Source organism: Pleurodeles waltl, chromosome 3_1, assembly GCF_031143425.1.
Source record: "Pleurodeles waltl isolate 20211129_DDA chromosome 3_1, aPleWal1.hap1.20221129, whole genome shotgun sequence".
NCBI lineage: Eukaryota > Metazoa > Chordata > Amphibia > Caudata > Salamandridae > Pleurodeles > Pleurodeles waltl.
In genome coordinates this window covers 208,305,396-208,325,637 of record NC_090440.1, presented here as the reverse complement: position 1 = coordinate 208,325,637, position 20,242 = coordinate 208,305,396, and the positions used below count along the sequence as shown (strand labels likewise).

Here is a 20,242-nt window from a genome sequence, read left to right as displayed (position 1 = left end):
AAATACTACTCAGATGAATCTAGTGGGAAACCCTTCTGCACTCTCCATATTCGGTTTAATTACGTTTCCAAAGCTGTGTAATAGCCCCGTGATCCTAGATTTTACATCCAGCTCAAGTACATGAGAGATCTAATGCAGACAGTGTAATTATCTTGTGAAGGGGCTTCGATTCCGGACATTAAAACCACTCTGGGGGGGGGGGGTGATGGTTTGAATGTCCCTGAGGGTGGCCTTGGATTTCTGATATAGGAGGCCGCATGTAAGATGGTGTTTAACAACCCTGTGACATCTGTGGCAATCATTGCAAGTAATTGGGCTCCTGCATAATGCTGGCTGGACGGACAGCATTGCAGTAAATAGCATTTATGGTATAAACCGATCAAAATCAAGTCATTACAGGTCTATATCTATTCTGTCTTTAATTTCGAGCTCAACATTGTATAACAGGTCTCTGGCTATGTGTGTATATATGTATACCCATATATATATATGTAAGGGGAAACACCCTAAAAGAAGAGTATTCTGTGATGACGCCTTTATGGCAAATGCTGATCAGACATCTTCTCGGTAATATACCACGCAGCCTAATATAAGCATGCAGCCTAAAAATATATTTAAAAAAAAAGTTTATTTTTTTAGTAATATAGACTATTTACCAACAAATAATGCAAACACTCTCAGCAACGCGCAAGCTTGTTAGAACAGCACGTGTGCTCTTTCTGTGCTCTAATGTGCTCGAAGAAGACGCAGAGCAGTTCTGGTTGTGTCAAAGACACTTCACTTCTAGTCCCAGCAACAGTTATGTTTTCTTGTGTTGCAAGTCAGCCCCCCTCCTTTACAGTCCAAATTGCAGACGGCATCTCTGAATGACAACGCACCTGTACACCATCTGACAGGCAGCACACGTCTCCGCTAAGGTCACTGTTAAAGCATGAACAAAGTGCTCTAGACAGTCCAGGAAAAGAAATGGGTATGTGACATGTTATTAATTACAGAACGGCCTGGGAGGCGAATGCTTCAGTAGGCCCGATAGGAGATTTTTTGTTGTTGTAGAAATGCTTATTACACCGCATCTACGCAACCTGCAGACATTAGGCTCGTGTGGACATCCCAGGGACCTCTTTTCCTGCTCTCCCCCATATGTCCATCCGACACTCTGCATGGTAAAACTGTGGGAAAAACAATCCGAAGTATATCTTCCCTCCCTCAGCCTGCAGTGTGGCTCTGCTGGAAACAGTGACAGATTCTGCCTCTGTGGATCTAACGAGCACAGTGTAACTAACCCGTGAAGGCGCTTGGGTTCCAGACATCCAGATCACTCTCGCTCGTGCTTTTTGTGTGGTTTCTGTGTTTTCGATTTACGAGCACCAGCACTGCAGAGTGTCCACCAGAACCGCTCACAGGGATCTTGTGATGTGCGAAGCTGGATCATGCAAAGCTGCAACCCCATCTATAGAGGGACCATTAGCTGTGCTCTTCACTGTAAAAGGATGGTGGTCTTTACTGCGGTCTCCCCACATCCTTTCAGCACAAGGGGATTGTTTTCTTGAATCAGCGGTAGTAATTGGGGGCTTGGCCTTTACTACTAGTATATGCACACATCATTATATGATAGACCAGAACTATATAGGGATGACGACAGAGTGTGAGGCATGCTGTCTATTGGTTTCCTTAGAGATCCATTACTGCCAGATTTCCAATTTGCCAACGCCGCATTTCATGCGATAAGAGAATAGCTTTCCGTTGGAAGTGTCTGAAGAAACACAACCACTGCCATTAGCAAAAAGAAAAAAACATCCAAAATGCCTGCTGGTGCATCATGGTGCGCGTGCATGTATGCACACGCATGGCCCGCTACCTTGAAATGCTTTTCCTTCATGAGAGAGTAGAATCCAAGATGGCAAATAAGTTCACATCCATCTTGATGCACCAACAACCGTCTCGGAATATATATATATAATATAATTGTTTAAATCTAATTTACCATTCGAAGATAGCTGTTTTACACTGAAAAATGTAAAAAAAAAAATAGCATGGGTGCGATGGTGTGCAAAGAAAAAGAAGCACGCAACCTGAAAGCAGTGTGCCGCTTCAGGCCCAGCAGATTATTTTTCCAAAAAATTAGAAATGAAGCACAGACAGGAAGGGGAGGGGCGGGAAACAATGGACAAGGGAGAAAGAAAGCAGCCCTGTAGCCGTGTGAAGCTGTGGGTCCTCATGCAACATTTACTGAAAAAATATTTACAAATTATAAAAAAAGAAAGAATTAGCTGTGGCTGGGCAGCAATGGACAAGAAAGGAGGATGTGAGGGGAAACACCAGTTAGTGGACAAGAGAGAGCGAGGCAGAGAGAGGGATAAATAGAAAGAGGTTAGGCTCCCATTGAGTGGTGAAAGACAAGTGAGAAAAGTGTTCCATGATGTTGGCAGTTGAAGGATACAACTCATCTGATCAAAGTGATGGAAAGGAAGCTATGATCCAAGGCTGGAGAAGGCCAAGAACAGAGGGAAAGGTCAACTAAACAGGAGCACCAAACGGGAGACTGACTATATAACGGATCCAATCATAGGCAAGGTGCTGACCCAAAAACCACTGTGTGTGTTCTAGGCCATAATTCTCCAACCGTCTGTAGGCGAAACCAAAACAGACCAGGGGCAAAGGGTTCACCTGTAGGTGACACCCAAAACAGACCAGGGGCAAAGGGTTCACCTGTAGGTGACACCCAAAACAGACCGGGGCAAAGGGTTTACCTGAATAGGGGTAAATTAGCAGGGATATTTCGTAGTGAAAAATGCCTGCTCTAATTCTCCAGATGTTTCACTCTGAGCTGGGGGCTTGCATGACAGGTTGATCGTTCTGTACTATTTGTCCTGTCTGGTCAGCTGGAAAACATCATAAAGGTCCTTAAAAGGCTTAGGGTATGATTACCAGTCAAGTGGATTTAAATGTTGTCTCTAGTACTCACCCCTACACCTGAGTTAATGATATGGGGGCACCAATAACTCTTTAAGGGTAGGGGAGTATGGGGGTTTGCAAGAAATGCCCCTTACATGTTTGTGGGGGATTTGTGTCGCTGTGCCAAATTCCAGATGTTTATCAGGACTTTTATCTAGAGGTTTCAGCCACTTTCTCCAGCAGGAGGGCCTAGGCGACAACTGGAAACCTGTAATACCTGGAGTAGAGGGGGATAGAAAACTACTGTGAATGGCCTGAACAGAGTTACCGGGGCACTCATAATGAAGCCAATAATACGTTCTTGGAGCTGCCTAGACTGAAACAGACAACAGTTTGTGTAGAAACACAGCCAGAAGACTACCCACTTGCCATGCCTGGACTGCCTCTTTTTGTAGTCAGTAAGAAGAGCAACACCCTTCTCGAGTCCGGTCACGCAATTAGCAAACTTCGAGCTGCCTATACTCCAATATCATGAGTTTAGGCTAGACGATCTATCTGGATTCACCGACTCACAAGGACTGGGAAAGGTGAAAGGGAGGAAGAGGAGAGTTGAAAGTCCTAAGGAAAACGACAGACATTGAACTAAAGCTTCTTAAATCCTCGTCATTAAAATGTAAAAAGCGGCACACACTATCATGTTATAGCTCTGCATAATGCGATGAAGCTTTATTTCACCACCTTGTTATCAATCACAGCAGGTGTGAAGCTCATGCCAACGTATGGCGAGACCATTAATGTAACTTGCTTTGAAGCATAGACTGAAATCTTCAAAGAAGGAAAACATCAAAGGTAGAAAAAAAAAAACATTTCTTCTTTCTGCTTGTCAAAAGTACATAAATGTACATTCTTTAAGTAATATTTTGTTAGGATAAAAGTGAAATTGTGAATTCACATAGTGTTTTTTTGCTGCTTCCTATTTTTTTTCCATGAAACACATATTAGTCTTGAGTGACCCTCTCATAGTTTCCTTTTTAGATCGAGCATAGCAGTGCGCAACCGCTGCTTTTCGACCTGTTGAGATCTATTCTCTGGGCTTTACCCACGCCTATCACTTTCATTCATTCCTGGGTCTGCCTGTCAAAAATCTCTTGAAGCCGTTGGTAAATCCTTTACTTTTGTCCAACCTTGAGGCCGTTTTGATACCGCCTTGGAGATTGATCCTATTACATTAATTATTCCACGATCAGCCAGAGAGCTTTGTGCCAGCGCACTATTTTTTCTTTTGCCTCACTGCTTTGCTCATGGCGGTATGTTGTTTCTTCGTCTTCCTTGGTTTTGGGCATCACGCTGTTTCTTTGCAAGGTCTGCGGGGTCTTTTTTTATGTTTTTTTTTGTAGGGTTATGTATCGTGATCTCAACAGATAGGTATTATAGCTCTTTATTTTATTTTTTGTTGCAGTTTTATATAGCACAAACTCAATACAAAGGTATTACAGTGCTTTACATGAGCACCAGTTGCATTACACAAAAACACATTCATTTTTGGTAGCAAGGGGAGATCAAGCAATTTTCCCAGAATCACAGGATGTTGGGCCAGCGCTGAGACTCAAACCGCATTCCCCAGCTTCAAGGTTGGCAGCTCTGGCCCTTACACCACATCCTCCACTAGGGTTCTTTCTCTGGTGTGTGTTGGGGTAGTCTGCGAATAACTCGTTTTTTTAATAAAGTGCTTGGTAATACAGGTTCTGCCATTTCATAGAGCTACAAAGCAGGTGTAACTCTTAACAAAATCGCTATAATTCATTTGCATCGACCTTGCAGAGATGAAGAGGTGAAAAGGTGAAAAAGCTATGTCAGGATTATTTTTTTTTTTTTGCAGTGTTATGTAGCGCAAACTCGACACGAAGGTATTGAAGCACTTTTATTTTTTTGCAGCTTTATACAGCATGACCTCAATACAAAGGTATTACAGTGCTTCACATGAGCACCGGTTACATCACACAAGAACACATTCATTTTTGGTAACAAGGGGAGATCAAGATATTTGCCCAGAATCACAGGATGTTGCGCTGGCTCCGATACTCAAACCGTTTTCCCCAGCTCCAAAGTCGGCAGCCCTGGCCCTTACGGCACATCCTCTCCCTTAGGGTTCTCTGTCTGGTGTGGGTTGGGGCAGACTGTGAATAACTCATTTTTTTAATACAGCGCTTGGTAATACAGGTTCTGCCATTTTACAGCGCCCCAAAGCCGGTGTCATTCTTAAAAAGAAAATAGCTACAATTCATTTGCATCGACCTTGCAGAGATAAAGAGGTGAAAAAGCTATTTAAGGATTGTGATCTGTGACACTCTGGTTCTGTCAAGACCTCTGCAGTGATTACATTAACCAACTGACTTGAGTGGAGCTTAACACTAGGCGATAGTACATGCTTCTGATAACCTCCGGAGGATCACCAACCAAGCACATAGGTTAGTTCTAGGCAAGAAGATGGAGAAAGGTGTTGTCTCCAAAATAGTGGAAAAGGAGCTGTGACTCCAGATCAAAGCATTTCACGGCCTCAAGCTTGATAGCAAAAAACATCTAGCCTGTGTTCCCCAGCTGCAAGGTCAGCAGCTCCGGCCCTTACACCACAACCTCTCTCCCTGGGAGTTCTTTGTCTCGTGCATGTTGAGGTAGTGTGGGGAAAACTTGTTTTTTGTAATATAGCGCTTGGTAATACAGCTTCTGCCATGTCATAGCGCTGCAAAGCAGGTGCCATTTTTAACACAATCGCTATAATTAACTTGCAGTTAAGCTGCCTCTTCTGTTATTCTCTTTGTATACAGTCAATGGTTTTAAAAGTTAGGCTGCTATTGCCAGTGTAGAGGAATAATTTCTTTAAAAGTTTAACACAGAGAAATATATGGCTGCCCCCTTTTCTTTGCTCCTACATCTTTTGACTCCCTCATTCGCTGGGTTAAATGCCACAGAGGTGCCTCTTTGTGGCTTGTTTGGTGCTATATAGGTTTAGGTAAACACACTAGAAAGGGTTGCATCTCTAGGATATCACAGTCTGTAGGAATGAGGAAAAAACACTCCTAAGATGGTGGCCTTGTTGTGTTCTTTATCCAGTAGCGACAGGCCTGGGAGGGTTGCTGTGGCACATGGCATACATCCACTGCACTTCAAACCAAAACACATAGGTAAAAGGCATTGTCATTTACGCCTCCAATAGCTCTACCTCTCACAAAAGTAAGATCTATTGCATTGCAAATGATTGTTCCCACAGCAATCGAATATTTGCCACAGCTAGTTGATGGAGATGTGGACTTTCATAGTTCTTCTATCCACAAAGATGAACTGTTGGCTGCAAGGTGTGACATGCAGCACTCAATAATATGTAAATACAAGTGATCCTGTTGGGTTCTGGTTTCTTACCCAGGTTGCTGTATGTAGCACTGCCAGGGCTACCATCGGACAGGTCAGAGGCTGCTTCTCTTCCATCACAATGTCTGGCACCGCTGGGAGGTGATGCTGGTGTGACCGAGGTGGAACTACTGCTGCCGGCACTGTCTTGCTTGATCGGACCCCCATGTGGCACCCAGGGGGCGGCATCATCTGCCCTCCCCTCGTCGGGTAGCTGGCTGCAAAGAGATCAGAAATTAACATGAGATGCAATCTTTTTAACATAACAGAGCACTCTACCCCCCCCCACCCAGTGCTCCTTCACAAGAGGTTGGGGATGTGATAAATGAATCTTTTACAAAAAATACGTGCCTTTCTGTTATGCTTCAAAATTTCCTTTTTATGCAGTTAAATTATTTAATGAAACAAAGTCTTGAACACAGATATATGAGTATAATGACTTAGATTCGAGTTATCAACAACAGTTTAACAACCCTATTCTAGAAAGCCTTTTGAACCTAGCTAAGCTTTCAATATGCTGCCACGGGATTCATCTTGGCCCAGTATCCCTCTGTCAGAGTAACCTTAATAGCAGTCCCATCTCAAGCCCAACCTCACACCTTCACTTGCACGTGCAGACATACACACACAGGTTCATTTTTCTCATCCTCTCTCACTCTCTGTTTTCATCAGCAACTTGCCAAACATATGAAAAGAGTGCCAAGGTTAAGAAAGATCCTTAGCGTCAGATTACTGGTTGACGGGGCCCGAGGCTCACCTAGTGAATATGTATTATTGTTTTGAGACTAACCAGAGGACTGATGTAGGGTTTGTGTATCTGTGATTCGGATTATTCCTTTGCCCCTCCCTTGGGCTTTTGTCCTAGAAACAACTGAGGATGGCTATTCACACTTAACAGACACCATCCAATGTCACGTGTATCTAATGGCAAGTTCAAACCTTGTAGAGCACTTAACTGGTCACAGATTACTTCTACCGTCCAAATCCAAAACACGATCTCACTCTCAAAGTGGTACAGGCCACCGTTACTACACAACACAGCTCCAAAAAACAATAATTGGGCTTTCGCCTCACATTAGTAGCACTCTATTCCCAACAATAACACCACACTATATTTCCTAACTGACCAACACACGGCCATACTTAGAGGACACCCACTAGACAGAGTCGCCTAACCATCGTGTTGTGCACAACACAGCACTAAGGTCATATAGTTGACAAAGTGCTGCAAAATCAACAGCACTGTCACACACTGCGCTAACATGCATACCAACTATGAGCACAAACAAAAACACTTTCATTTACACATCCCACGCTCGCAAACACACACACTGACTGTATTATATGTACACAGAACCACATTGTCCTGCATGTATAGTAGCACTGTGCTCTATTCAAGCAGTGGACAACTGATTTCCCCCCAACCTACCTCCTCCCCATCCGAATTAAATAAAACGAAAAATCCTTCGGCACACCGCCTCATTCATAAAAAAAACACGGAGATATTTCTAGATTTGCTGCGCCACCAACTCACACAAGACATTTTGAAACCTAACACTGCATAAACTCTGCTAACCACTCAAAAACGAACACTAACAGCGCAGACACTGTACAGATGCGGTTCCTCCATATTTACTGACGACCTTCCAGGATCTGCGAGGACTGGATCCCAGACAGCGCTGCGATGCCACTAACCATGGTGGTGAGCACAGATCAAATGGGAATAGCATAACATTTTTTTCAGAGTTATAAAACAGACACTAAAATCATAAATATCTAACATTCCAAGTTTGTCATGTTGTGAGTCTGGGGCCTAGTGAATTACTGCACCCACTCCAGGAACCGTTGTTGGATCTCATGGTCGCAGCTTCGAATGATGACGGATCCACATAGACTTTCATCCTTTCGAGGTCGATAAAATGAGTACCACCGAGATGGGTAACAATAAGAACCTTTCATATCAGCATCAAGACACCCAAGGGTGGGGGTGAAGGTGTCCTTCACAAATACACACTATGCTATTATATTATTCACTGTTCCAGCTATTGAAAAGAAAGTTGTTTGTCGCAAACGACGTTGTAGTAACAAAATTCGGATTATTTGTCCATAACCTTAATAATCATAGTTTCAGAAATTATTTTCGCGTTAGACTGTATAGCTACGTTTGCCCCCCACGAGTTTTAAGAATACTTGAGTAAGGGCTTTAAGTGTTCTCGCTGCACTCCTTAACGCCGTGGATTCACATACCCAACCCGCCGTGGATTAAAGTAAACCCGGAGGAAAGTGAGCCGCCTTGGAGGAATCTCCCGCCGCTGCGGTGAGCAGGCTCAGAGCTGGGCTTGTACTTTCTCCTGCGGCGGCAGGCCACGCCCTGGTCGGAAACTGTCAGAGAGAGCCCAAGCAAACGTTCACTTAAACGAACACGCACATGCCCCAAAGAGCAAGTGTCACCGTGTGAAAGACCCCAGAAAAAAACGACACTCGTGACACTGTGAACTGCAAGAGCTGGTCCCTTCTGTACCCCACCTTAAGGTAAAAGATATTCGTGGCCGCGCTGTTCTAAAACAGGAATCATCTCTTGCAGGTGAATTTCATGGCAACTTCATCCATCGAAGAATGTGTGCCATCCTAGTCCAGTCCCGACTGACAGCACCATTCATCCTTCAAGGGCAGATAGAGTGTCACTGAGCTTGGTACTCGCAACTGTTTGCAAAGTTCGAAAATAGCTCAAGTCTTTTGTTGCCCCTTATATAATTAGCTGTTAATATATAACTAGAGCTGCAGCACATCAGGGCGAGGCAAGCAAGGGTCACCCTCCGGGCCCATAAAAATACCTGTTGCAGCCTTGCAGTGTGATCCATTCTCCCGAGAGTCCAGACAGCACAAAGTTCGAGTGGAGAGTAAATATGAAATGGCAACAGCAGCACAGGCTCCTTTAGCAAAAGTAACTGGATGACGGACTGGAGTTAAGTGCAGTTCTCAAGCTCCTGCAAAACCGCACATATGCAAACACACACGTAGTACACGGGAGTACTGTATCCTAGCAGTTACATAGCGCTTACTATCCATAAACAGGGCGCTCAAGCGCTTACCTACACAGATCACTTCAGCCGTGACAGGCGGAAGCGCGGCCTTAGATACACAAACTGATTTCTGAGCGGGGGCGGATTCGTCAATATGAAATCAAGATTTCCAGACAGGCCACAGGTTCTGAAAGGCCAGAAGGGCTGAGATTACGTCAGTCAGACGCCATTCACTCTTCACTTGCACAGACTCTAATCCAGCCATACAGAAGATTCAGTGGGAGCGGCCAGCGCAGGAATCGACATGTTTCCAAACTTGTCGGTCAGCCTTCCCTTAAGAGGGCCACAGCCGTGATATGTACAACATGAAGCAGTGGCAGGTGCGTTAGACCCTCGGCTGGAGGGGCCGGCTTTCGTTTCGCTCACAACTCCCCAGGCATGTTTATCCAGTGCACCGCACCGGAAACTGAAGTTCTGGCCGTAAATATGAGAATTGACCATTGAGAGCAGCTTTGAACAGTCGGTCTCCCCGGCCGGGCTGGTGTCAAAGGACTCTATCGAGGTCCGCTGCAAGTTTGACTCTACTCTCAAGCGCTGCAATCTAGCGCCAGAAGCGCTACCCACCAACTCACCGCTGATGGTCGCTCACGCAGCTCCCCATGAGCGCGAATGTTCGCAAGGCCCCTTGAGCCGGACAGTCATGTTGTGGGGGTCCCCAGAGCCATGGATCCGGCTGCAGCAGACTCCTGGAGGGCGGCGAAGAGCAGAGGCCTGAGCTGCGCTCTCCGAGCTCACCTGCACCGAAGTGTTTACCTTAGGGGATGGGGCTGGGGGTGTGCCAGGGGGCCTAAGGGAAGTGAAGCAGGCAGACAGCCCAGCCCGTTTAACTCTCTCCGCGCCGGGGTTCCTGTTTACCTCCCTCACTGAACAGGGCACACCCTGGTGTACAGTCCACAGGCGCGCTCAGCCGCCCTCCCTCGTCCATTCATTCACCTCTGATGCGCCTCGAGGTCTCTGCTCCAACTGCTTCTTCACAACTTCAACTTGGTAAATGATTTATAATAATCCGAAGCAAAACACTCGAATGTATATTAAACAACTCTGCTGTTGGGTCTGTAACCTCGATTCAGATCTCCGACCCCCTGTCCTTGCAACAGATTTCTACACACACGTCTGCTCCACTCGCCAAGCCGCATCTCTCTCTGTCATAAACCCCTCCATACGGCCCATACCCGCAAATGATAACACTGGAGTTGGTATGTGTTTGGAAATCTTTTGGCCGCAGTTTATTGAACAGTTAGTTTACAGCATGCCCGCCCTGCTTTTATGAGGGCCATAAATCATTCTATCAAGTTGTTGCGAGCGATACATTGCCATGTTTGTGGTTCAGCTTGGTACATTTGTGTCGTACCTCACTTCGCCTTTCCGCTTAACAATGACTTCTTTGTTACATGCCGTCGTTCCTTTGTTTTCAATCAATCTCCCGTTTGGTCTTTAGCCGTTATTCCTTTTTTTCCAGTAGGAAGGTACTCGTTTCTTTAGGCTTAACTCGCTACCTTTGTTTAGTCCTTGTGTCCCGCTCTCTGGCGGACCCGGGCTGCGAGTGCCGTGTTTTCGAGTACCTCCGCTGGCTTCCTTACCCTGCCGTGAGGCATCCCAAGGTAAGTAGCCCTGCCACCCCGCTGCGTGGGGTGTGGCCTTTGTAGTTCTTGTTTATCTCTCCTTTCCGCCGTATACTGCTACCGTCTGTTGTCCTTATTCCCAGTCTGCGACGCTCTGGGAGCCTGATGTTTAGGTGTGGGTGGGTGGGTGTCTTCTTCTCTCCTGCTGCCCGGTCTCCTGCAACTTTTGTGGGTACTTGGAGCCGGGCAGCCTTTTATCCCCCATTTCTGCCCTCCGGGCCCATGGGGGTGGGGGGGGGTGCGCGATTCAAAAAATGCTTGCACCCCCATTGGTTTAGTTGTTTTATTTCCTGTCTCCCCTTTCTGTTTCCGCCAGAACGTCCGTTTTGCGTTCTTGGCCGGAAATGGTGGGGTGCTCGCGGGGGGCTTCCGGTACCCCTATTTTCTATTGTGACGTTGCGCGCCATTTTTGGCGCTTTGTTTGCTCAGGGCCGCGGTGGGGTTTCCGCTCCGGGCCCTCCTGAGCTCCCTTCGGTCGCGGGCCTTCGCCCAAAACCCCTCCATACGGCCCATACCCGCAAATGATAACACTGGAGTTGGTATGTGTTTGGAAATCTTTTGGCCGCAGTTTATTGAACAGTTAGTTTACAGCATGCCCGCCCTGCTTTTATGAGGGCCATAAATCATTCTATCAAGTTGTTGCGAGCGATACATTGCCATGTTTGTGGTTCAGCTTGGTACATTTGTGTCGTACCTCACTTCGCCTTTCCGCTTAACAATGACTTCTTTGTTACATGCCGTCGTTCCTTTGTTTTCAATCAATCTCCCGTTTGGTCTTTAGCCGTTATTCCTTTTTTTCCAGTAGGAAGGTACTCGTTTCTTTAGGCTTAACTCGCTACCTTTGTTTAGTCCTTGTGTCCCGCTCTCTGGCGGACCCGGGCTGCGAGTGCCGTGTTTTCGAGTACCTCCGCTGGCTTCCTTACCCTGCCGTGAGGCATCCCAAGGTAAGTAGCCCTGCCACCCCGCTGCGTGGGGTGTGGCCTTTGTAGTTCTTGTTTATCTCTCCTTTCCGCCACGCCGACCCTCGGGTTACCGCTCGAGGGTGGCTCCCCCTATTTCATCTGAGTTTATTTGCATCCAGCCAGCTGCAGGGCAGCCCATAAGTTGTCCCAGAACACCTCAGTCCCCTGGCGGGACAGGTGTACCCCGTCTCTCGCAAAGTATTCTGGCCTTTGTAGGTTGATGAGCCCATGCCTGACGCATTCCCATCCATTTTGCATGCAGAATTTTTTGACCGCTATGTTCAATTTTTTTCTTGATCTGTCCAGGGCGCCTGCTGATATGGCTCCTCTCCATTCCCTTCTCGGGATGATTTCTGACCATACCAGGGATACTTCTCCTAAGGTTCTGGCCGCTGACACGAGATTTGCCCTAATACTTGCCAATAGTTCCCTCCTGCCAAGCTGTGCCAGGTCATTGCCCCCCAGGTGGATGATCATTACGTCGGGTTCACGATGTCGTGAGGCCAGTAGCTCTCTTAGCCTGCCTTGGAAGTGTTCCCATTTCATGCCCGGGAAGCCAAACCATTTCACCTCTGTATGACGGGGGCGCTGCTCGTTCGTGGGGTCGCCCGATTCCCACCATGTCTGTGTTCTGCGCACGAAAGAGTGTCCGATTATCCATACCGTTCTGTGTTGACCTGGGTGTATAAGGGGGAAAATTGAGGGTCTGGCTTTGGCTAGTGTTTTCCTTCTTTATGTTGTTCCCTGATGTAGCCCTTGTAAGCGTTGGAGCTCCATCTCCCGATTGCTTTGATGCCGTGCTCTGGTATGCCGTAGCGCGCCGCCGTGGTTGCTGCCCCTATTCTGAATGAGTGGGTGCCAAATTTGTTGGCGGGGAGCCCTATGTTGGTCAGGGCCCTCCTCAGGGCTGCCTTGAGCTGGTAAATGCTCAGGAAGTCTCCATTTGCGTGTTTCAGAAGCGCTCCCTGCCCCTCTGTGCTTAGCTTCATGTAATCCCGTGTGCTGCACACTGGGCATGCTTCGTGGTCGTCTAGGCACCTTAAATCAATTCTTTTGCCTTTTCCCAGCTGGTCAGTCTTGGATTTCCGTAGCATGATTTGCATGTCTTTCTCCCTTAACTGCACGTCTTGTCTCTGTATGCATGTATCTGCCCGCCCGCCCTTTGCTGGGGCCACCAGCTCACTTACTCTAAAGGCCCCAAAAAAGGCCAGCGTGAATGCTGCCCTGAATAGGGTATGTTCGAAGCTTTCGCGGCAGATGTGTCTGAGGGCACCGACCAGCAGCTTCAGGGTGCTGAACTCGATTGGGCGCCGTTGGTCCCGGGCCGGCCCCTCCAACCGGCGCCACCCTCTCATTGCGGATTTTATGTAATGGGAGTTTGCCGGGTCTCTGCCTGTTGTCAGTTTGCTGTAGTGGGCCACTGCTGTTACATGTGCTTGAGCCCAGGACTTGGTTTTCTTCTGTGTGTAAGCCCATTGTATGAAATGCTCTATAGCTCTTTGAGATTCCTCGTGGACCTCAAAAGACTGCAGGCCTGTCACTGTTAGCACTCTGTTTGCGTACGTAGCATAGCGTTTTGCTGTCTTGGGTGCTAGGGCGTGCTTTATTAATGCCATTAGGTCCCCTCTACCAGGCCCCATAAACTTGTGGGAAATGGTGTCATCTCTTTCTCCGCGCCTGGGACCAGTGTCCTGAACTTTCCCATCTGGAAACGAGAGAGGGCATCAGCTTTAGTGTTTACTGCGCCCTGCACGTGCCTTGCTCTTATGTCTAGGTTGTTCTCCAGCTGTAGAAACACCATGTATCTCAGCAGTTTTAGGACCACTGCGCACTGGGATGCCCCCCTATTGATGGCGTGCACTACCGCTTGGTTGTCCGACCATAATGTGAGTTTCATATTCTTTAGTTGTTCCCTCCATATGGTCAGGGACACTGCAATGGGAAATAGCTCTAGCAGTGTGATATTTTTTGTGAGGCCTCGGGCAGCCCAAGACTCTGGCCATTTTTTGGCACACCACTTGTCCTTTAGCAGGGCCCCGAACCCTACGCTGCCTGCCGCATCAGTGTACAATTCAATCTGTCTGGCAGACACCCAACCCTCTCTCCAGATCAATGTGCCATTGAAGTCTGTCAAAAATGCCTGCCATGTCTGCAGGTCCTGTTTTACCCCCGATGTCAGCCTGACGTGGTGGTGTTTCTTCTCTAAACCCCTAGTTAGCTGTGTTAATCGCCTGGCGAATACCCTTCCCACCGGGATGACTCTTGCAGCAAAGTTGAGTTTGCCTAAAAGCTCCTGTATTTCCCCGAGGGTGGCCTTCTGCTTGCCCACTAGCCTTTTGATGTTTCCTTGGAGGTCCTTGACCTTGTCCGGTGGTATGCTGGAAGTGCCTGCTAAGGAATCCAGCCCTATCCCTAGAAAGACTAGCCTGGTGGTTGGGCCCGTGGTTTTATCTCCTGCCAATGGGATGCCCAGTTCGGCTGCCAGAGTTTGGAAGGCATTTAGTAGGTTTTGGCATTCGGGGCCACTGGGTTCCCCTATGAATAGAAAGTCCTCCAGGTAGTGCAGCTTGCCGCCCCTGGGGTGTTGTTTGTGTAGGGCCCACTCCAGGAATGTGCTGAATATCTCGAAATAGGCGCAGGCAATTGAACACCCCATGGGCATCGCTTTGTCAAAGTAGGTATTTCCCTCGAAACTGAACCCTAGTAAGTGATAGCTCTCTGGGTGTACAGGCAGGAGTCTAAAGGCTGCCTCTATGTCGGCCTTTGCCATCAGCGCTCCCCGCCCCTTTGTGCGTACTAAATCGACTGCGTCGTCCACTGAAGTGTAACCCACCGCGCAGTGGTCTGGGTCTATGCCATCGTTAACCGAACTGCCTTCGGGGTAGGATAGGTGATGGATGAGTCTGAATTTGCCTGCCTCTTTTTTGGGAACAATCCCCAGTGGGGAGACTAGGAGTTCGGGTGGGACAGGAGGTGCTAGGGGGCCCTCCGCTCTCTCTAGCTCAATCTCTTTGTTGATTTTTTCTCTTATGATTGAGGGGAACTCACTTGCTGAGCGCAGGTTTTTAGGTGTTGTGCTGTATGGTTGCGCCCGGGACGGAATTTTAAAACCTTGTTCAAAGCCTTCGCATATTAATTTAGCATTTTGTTTGTTGCCGTATTCGTTAGCCAGTTGTCTCAGCTTGGCTGTGTTAATGGGGGAAGCTGCTAATTCCACCTTTCTTCCCAGCCATGGAACCATGCTGGCTTGTCTACTTCTTTTTGCCTTTTTCCCTCTTGACGCTGTCCCCCCCCCCTCTTTTGCATTCTGTTGCGGGGTGACCGCCCCCGCATGTTGAGCACACGTGCCTAAATTTGCATGCTGAGCCCCATGTGCACTCGTCTTTCTCAAATTTGTAGCATACTGCCGTGTTTGCTCTACCTGCCTGCTGCCCTTTCCATTGTGTGAGCTGTTGTTTCTTGTGGTAGGGTTTCGCTCTGTCATACTTGCTTTTTTGGTAGCTCCCGCGAAAGGGCTGCTCGCCTTTGTTTGCCCATGACCTAGCTTCTCTCGCTATCATCATTTTATGCATATACCCTGCCACGTCCTCCTCATCCCATTCCATATCTGGGTGTGCCTGCATTTTTAGCCTAAAGCCTTTGTCGTAGTCTAGCCATGCCTCACCAGCGAATTGCCTCTGTGCCTCGTGTATCTTTGACTCGTATAGCCACAGATCTTTTGCACAGTGTGGGAACTTCTCGACTATTATACAGGCCATGATTCTAAAGGCGTCTAGCCAGTTATCGAAATTCCTTTCCTTTCTGACTCTGTTACGCTCTCTCCTCTCCTCTTCTTTTTTGTCAACTGTGGTTAGGTCAAGGCCCTCTACTTGGATTTCTAGCAGGGTGAAGATGTCTATGAACTCTCTGCGCCATATCCTTTCTTTTACCGCTAGTGGGATCAGGCTTGCTAGCCCTGGCGCCCTTGCTACCATGTACGGTCTCCCCAGGGTTCCCCTTTTGTATGTTTCTGGGGCCCGCCCGCCCGCAGATGGGCTGCGCCGCCTGCGTGTGCTCCTATCCGAGTCCCATGCCTGTGTTGGCTTAGCTGTGGGGTTTAAAGGAGCTGTCTCCTCCTCCCCACTGTCGGGTGATGGGGTACGCTCGCGCGCTGTGTCTGCTCTAGGGGCCCTGGACCCCCTCCCTTTTACTATGCTGGGGACTGTTTCGATCCTGCTTTCTGTGTCCCCCAGTTCTCTTGCCTCAGGCGCCCCCCCTGCTTTTGCAAATAATAGCGGCGCCATTGATTTCAGACATTCTTGGACAATTATGCTGATCTGCTCACCATTGTTCGCCTTCGCTCTCTTGCTGGGACCCGGGGTGGGTGCTTCGGTGTGGTCTGCCGCTTCCTTCTTGTCCCCCTTTTTCGTGCTCCTGCTCGTGTTGCGCTGTCGCTTCTTTGCCTCCGTCTGTGGTTCCTCGCCTTCCGGTGCTGCGCCACCTGTCGCGTTGTCGTTGCGCTCGTCCTGCGCCATCACTCCTTCTGTGCTTATTCCTTTTATCTGTTTTAGGATCCAGTCCTTGCTGCGTGTTGTTGCCGCTTCCCTAGCGGCTTTGATGATCTCCTCGATGTCAAGCTCTACCATTGGTCCGTTCTCCATGGTGCCTCGTTGGTCAGTCCACCAACAGGGTTGCGTCACCCCGGATGGGCTGTCCCCTGCTGTTGTTAGGTGATCAACTCGGGTCGCGTCGCCGCAAGGGCTGTCCCCGGTTGTTGCTGCTGGTGGGGTTGTAGTAGCTGCAGCCAGGTCGCGTCGCCCTTTGGGCTGTCCCTGGCTGCTGTCCTTCTTTGTTTGTTGCTTTGATGCTCTCCTGCTCTGTGTTGGGCCCTTGCTTAGTCCGCTAGGTGAGGGAGGGGCTTGTCTCCCCTCTACAGCTGTTTTAAATGCTCGACCGTTTCCCTTCCTCTGTCTTGTTTTTTTTTTTTTTTTGGTACGTCCCGGCTAATCACAACGTTCCGGGTGGCAGCTGGATTCGAACCCCTGTCACGGGGCGGCTTCCGGTGACGGCGGTCTTAAATTCGCCACTGAGCTATGGGCTGTTGATGCCCGAGTGTTTTAGCCGCGGGAGCTTGCGGCACGGAGGCTAGATGTTTGCCGCGCTCGCCTCCCTGTACTCGTAGGGGTCCTTTGCGGGCTGGGTCCTTGCCTCGGGGGCAGCGCGGTGTTTGCCGCCTGCTCGAGTGATCGCTACCGTGGTGTGAGGCACCGTTTCAGAGGAGCCCAGCGCCCAGCTTTCGAGGAGGGTGCACACGGGCTCACCTCCGACCTTCAGAGGGCAGGGGCGGTGCTTACCGGTGCGGCGAGTTCCGGCCGGATGGATCCCGGTTGTTGGTTGCGGCGCGGCGGGTGAGTGCCTTTGCTTTCTTTGTCTCCGCTGTTGTGCTGGCCGAGTGTTTCCCGGTGGGTCCTTCCGCGCTGCTGCTGCTTGAAGCTGGTTGCAGGGCGGTCGCGCTCCGGCCCGCCGGTCTCCTGCGCCGAACCGCGTCTCCGCCGAGCTGTTGGGCTAACTTGCGGCCTCAGGTGCTTGCGTGTCCGCGCTGTGGCTGGTTGCAGGGCGGTCGTGTCCCGGGCTGCCGGTCTCCCGCGCCGATCCGCGTCTCCGCCGAGCTGTTGGGCTGACTTGTGGTTCCTTCCGTGTCTTCTTCTCTCCTGCTGCCCGGTCTCCTGCAACTTTTGTGGGTACTTGGAGCCGGGCAGCCTTTTATCCCCCATTTCTGCCCTCCGGGCCCATGGGGGTGGGGGGGGGGTGCGCGATTCAAAAAATGCTTGCACCCCCATTGGTTTAGTTGTTTTATTTCCTGTCTCCCCTTTCTGTTTCCGCCAGAACGTCCGTTTTGCGTTCTTGGCCGGAAATGGTGGGGTGCTCGCGGGGGGCTTCCGGTACCCCTATTTTCTATTGTGACGTTGCGCGCCATTTTTGGCGCTTTGTTTGCTCAGGGCCGCGGTGGGGTTTCCGCTCCGGGCCCTCCTGAGCTCCCTTCGGTCGCGGGCCTTCGCCCAAATACGTGAAATTCAAGCCCCTCCCGGCTTCTCTTCGTGATTGCACCCCCACCCACTGATAGTCCCGTCGTCCCAAATAACTTTCACCCAGCCCGTTCTGAGGTGCTCGACCTTCTGTACAGCAAAGCTGTGTTTAGAAATCACTCCTCTGCCCGTGTCAGATACCCTCCGCCCCCCAATATCCTCGCCACCCCCTGTGCCCTCAGCATCCTCCGCGGTGACAGTTTCACATCGCCCATCCCAAGTGCCACCACATTTCCTAGCGCAAACAACTACCAGAGAAATCACGGAGACGATTGGCTGCCACGGATGTGGGCGTGGTTTAAGTCGCTCCAAAGCACCCTAAGTGATTCCCACTTGTACTTCCTGTTTTACATGTTTCGTCAACGAGACAAAATGCTTTGGATGACTTTTCAATTCCCTTTCAAAAGTCTTTGGATAAATGTGGAAGACCGTGGCCATCTCGCAACTGCTCTCCTTTCCCCCTATTTGCAGCACGCGTTTTCTTCTCTTTTGTACGGCCACATCTTCATCTCATCTCTTTGCTCTTGCTCCGTTCTGGTCCCCCTTGAATCCCATCCTCCGTCCATCTGTTCACAGATCTCCGTGCTGGCTGAACCCTCTTGTTTTCTTGCTATTCTCAGGTAGCTCTCGTATAACCACGTTTTTTTTCCTGCCCTCGTTCTCGGGTTGTCCTTACCCCACTGCCCAGCTCTGTGCTTGTTGTGCTCCGGCCATGTCTTTTCCTTCCCACCCTTCCCCCTAAAATGATGTGATTGTGCAGGCGCAGCATTTTCCGCATAATTAAGCATTTGCCACATAGTCTATCACCTGCCGTATAATTTGCAGATATCAGCAAAACAAATTGGTTCTACCTCAAAATCATCAAAAGTCCCTAAGCAACACGTGTTACCGCGCAGTGGAAGCCCCTTCGCAAAGGCTGACGGCACCTTTCAGTTGTTTATTTCTGTATTTGAGAGTCAAAGTGGTACTAATGAGGTGAACGCTTTACCCAGAAAGTGTTAACATGAATATAAAAAGCCAAAATAAAGAGATAGTACTAACACAAAAATGTGCCACATTATGCTGTATAATTTGCCTTTACCTGTCTATAGTTTAGTCTGACACACAAGTTTGGCCTCCCATTCTGCATAATTCCAGTGGTCCTCTCTTCATTTCTTGAGGGCTTCTTGGTTCCACACACACCCTGCTCTTTGCTCTATCCCTCTTCTAGCCTCACTTGTTCTCGGCTCTCTGCTTCCTTTATTTACTAGCTTGTAACTCAATCACTCTTTTCTCTCCCAAGTGCTCACACTTCCAACGTTTTCCATACCCACTTCGTGTTTTGATCGCGTCTCTGCATGCTTTATATCCAAACATTTTGCCTCTTATCTTTCCAATGCTGATAATTTCCGAAGCAGAGAATGCTTTCCTTACTCAAGACTTCAGTTTGTGTGGGACACGTCATGGAGTGAGAGGAAATCTCATGATCTTATTCGTCAACGAAGAAATGCTTACTACATAGCCTACAACACTTTGAAATGCACCCCAGTACAGGATGTTTCAGGCACATTTCATGGCCGCTACACAGACCGACTCGGTTGTGTGGCCGTCCAAGAATGTGAGAAACATGGAGTGGAAGTCTTCACTGGCCGTGCTCTAAAGGACCCCACCTACGGGGAGGACAGCAGAACTCACCGTGAGATCTTTGTGTTCCTTCAACAGAGATCTGTCAGAGATCAGACTCAGTTACACAGCTTCCTCTTCATGAAGGAGTGGATTCAGCCTCTTCAGCAATCCCCCAGCACTAGCACCTAGATGTGCACGCCATGAACTTGGCACTACAAGGGGAATTTAGTTCATGTCCCTCGCAGGCCCTGATTTTAGGCAGTAGACCTATTGCGTGTCAAACAAGTTTTACAGGATCGTGCCGTCAACAACACAGCCAGGGTCCCCCAGAGATATTATGTGTTTGTTACTCGCTTTTAAAGCTTGTACACAGGCAGAATTCCTGCAGCTGGAGTCCTTTTCTAAACACACACAGCAGTCGCATTTTCCATGCAGCAATCACTCCTAGCATCAGTGACCACATCCAGGTTAAAAATAGAAAATAGTGTTTGCGGAACGAGATGTTGCATTTGCTGCTTTGTGACCCCCACGTATATATTTGGAGTTATTTACAATTACTTTCTCAATAGGTAGCACTGAATGTCCAAGGGCTAAATTGTACGAAG

At 48.8% G+C, this 20,242-nt stretch overlaps 1 protein-coding gene across 4 annotated transcripts in view; it reads right to left on the bottom strand.

The window, feature by feature from the left end:
- PEAK1 (pseudopodium enriched atypical kinase 1) overlaps positions 1–20,242 on the bottom strand; it is a 490,737-nt gene that overhangs the window by 17,617 nt on the left and 452,878 nt on the right. For all 4 annotated transcript variants that reach the window (XM_069222205.1, XM_069222202.1, XM_069222203.1 and 1 more), the window contains one exon: positions 6,313–6,518. In XM_069222205.1, coding sequence (XP_069078306.1) covers positions 6,313–6,518 — 206 coding nt within the window. The remainder of the gene's footprint in view (positions 1–6,312; positions 6,519–20,242) is intronic.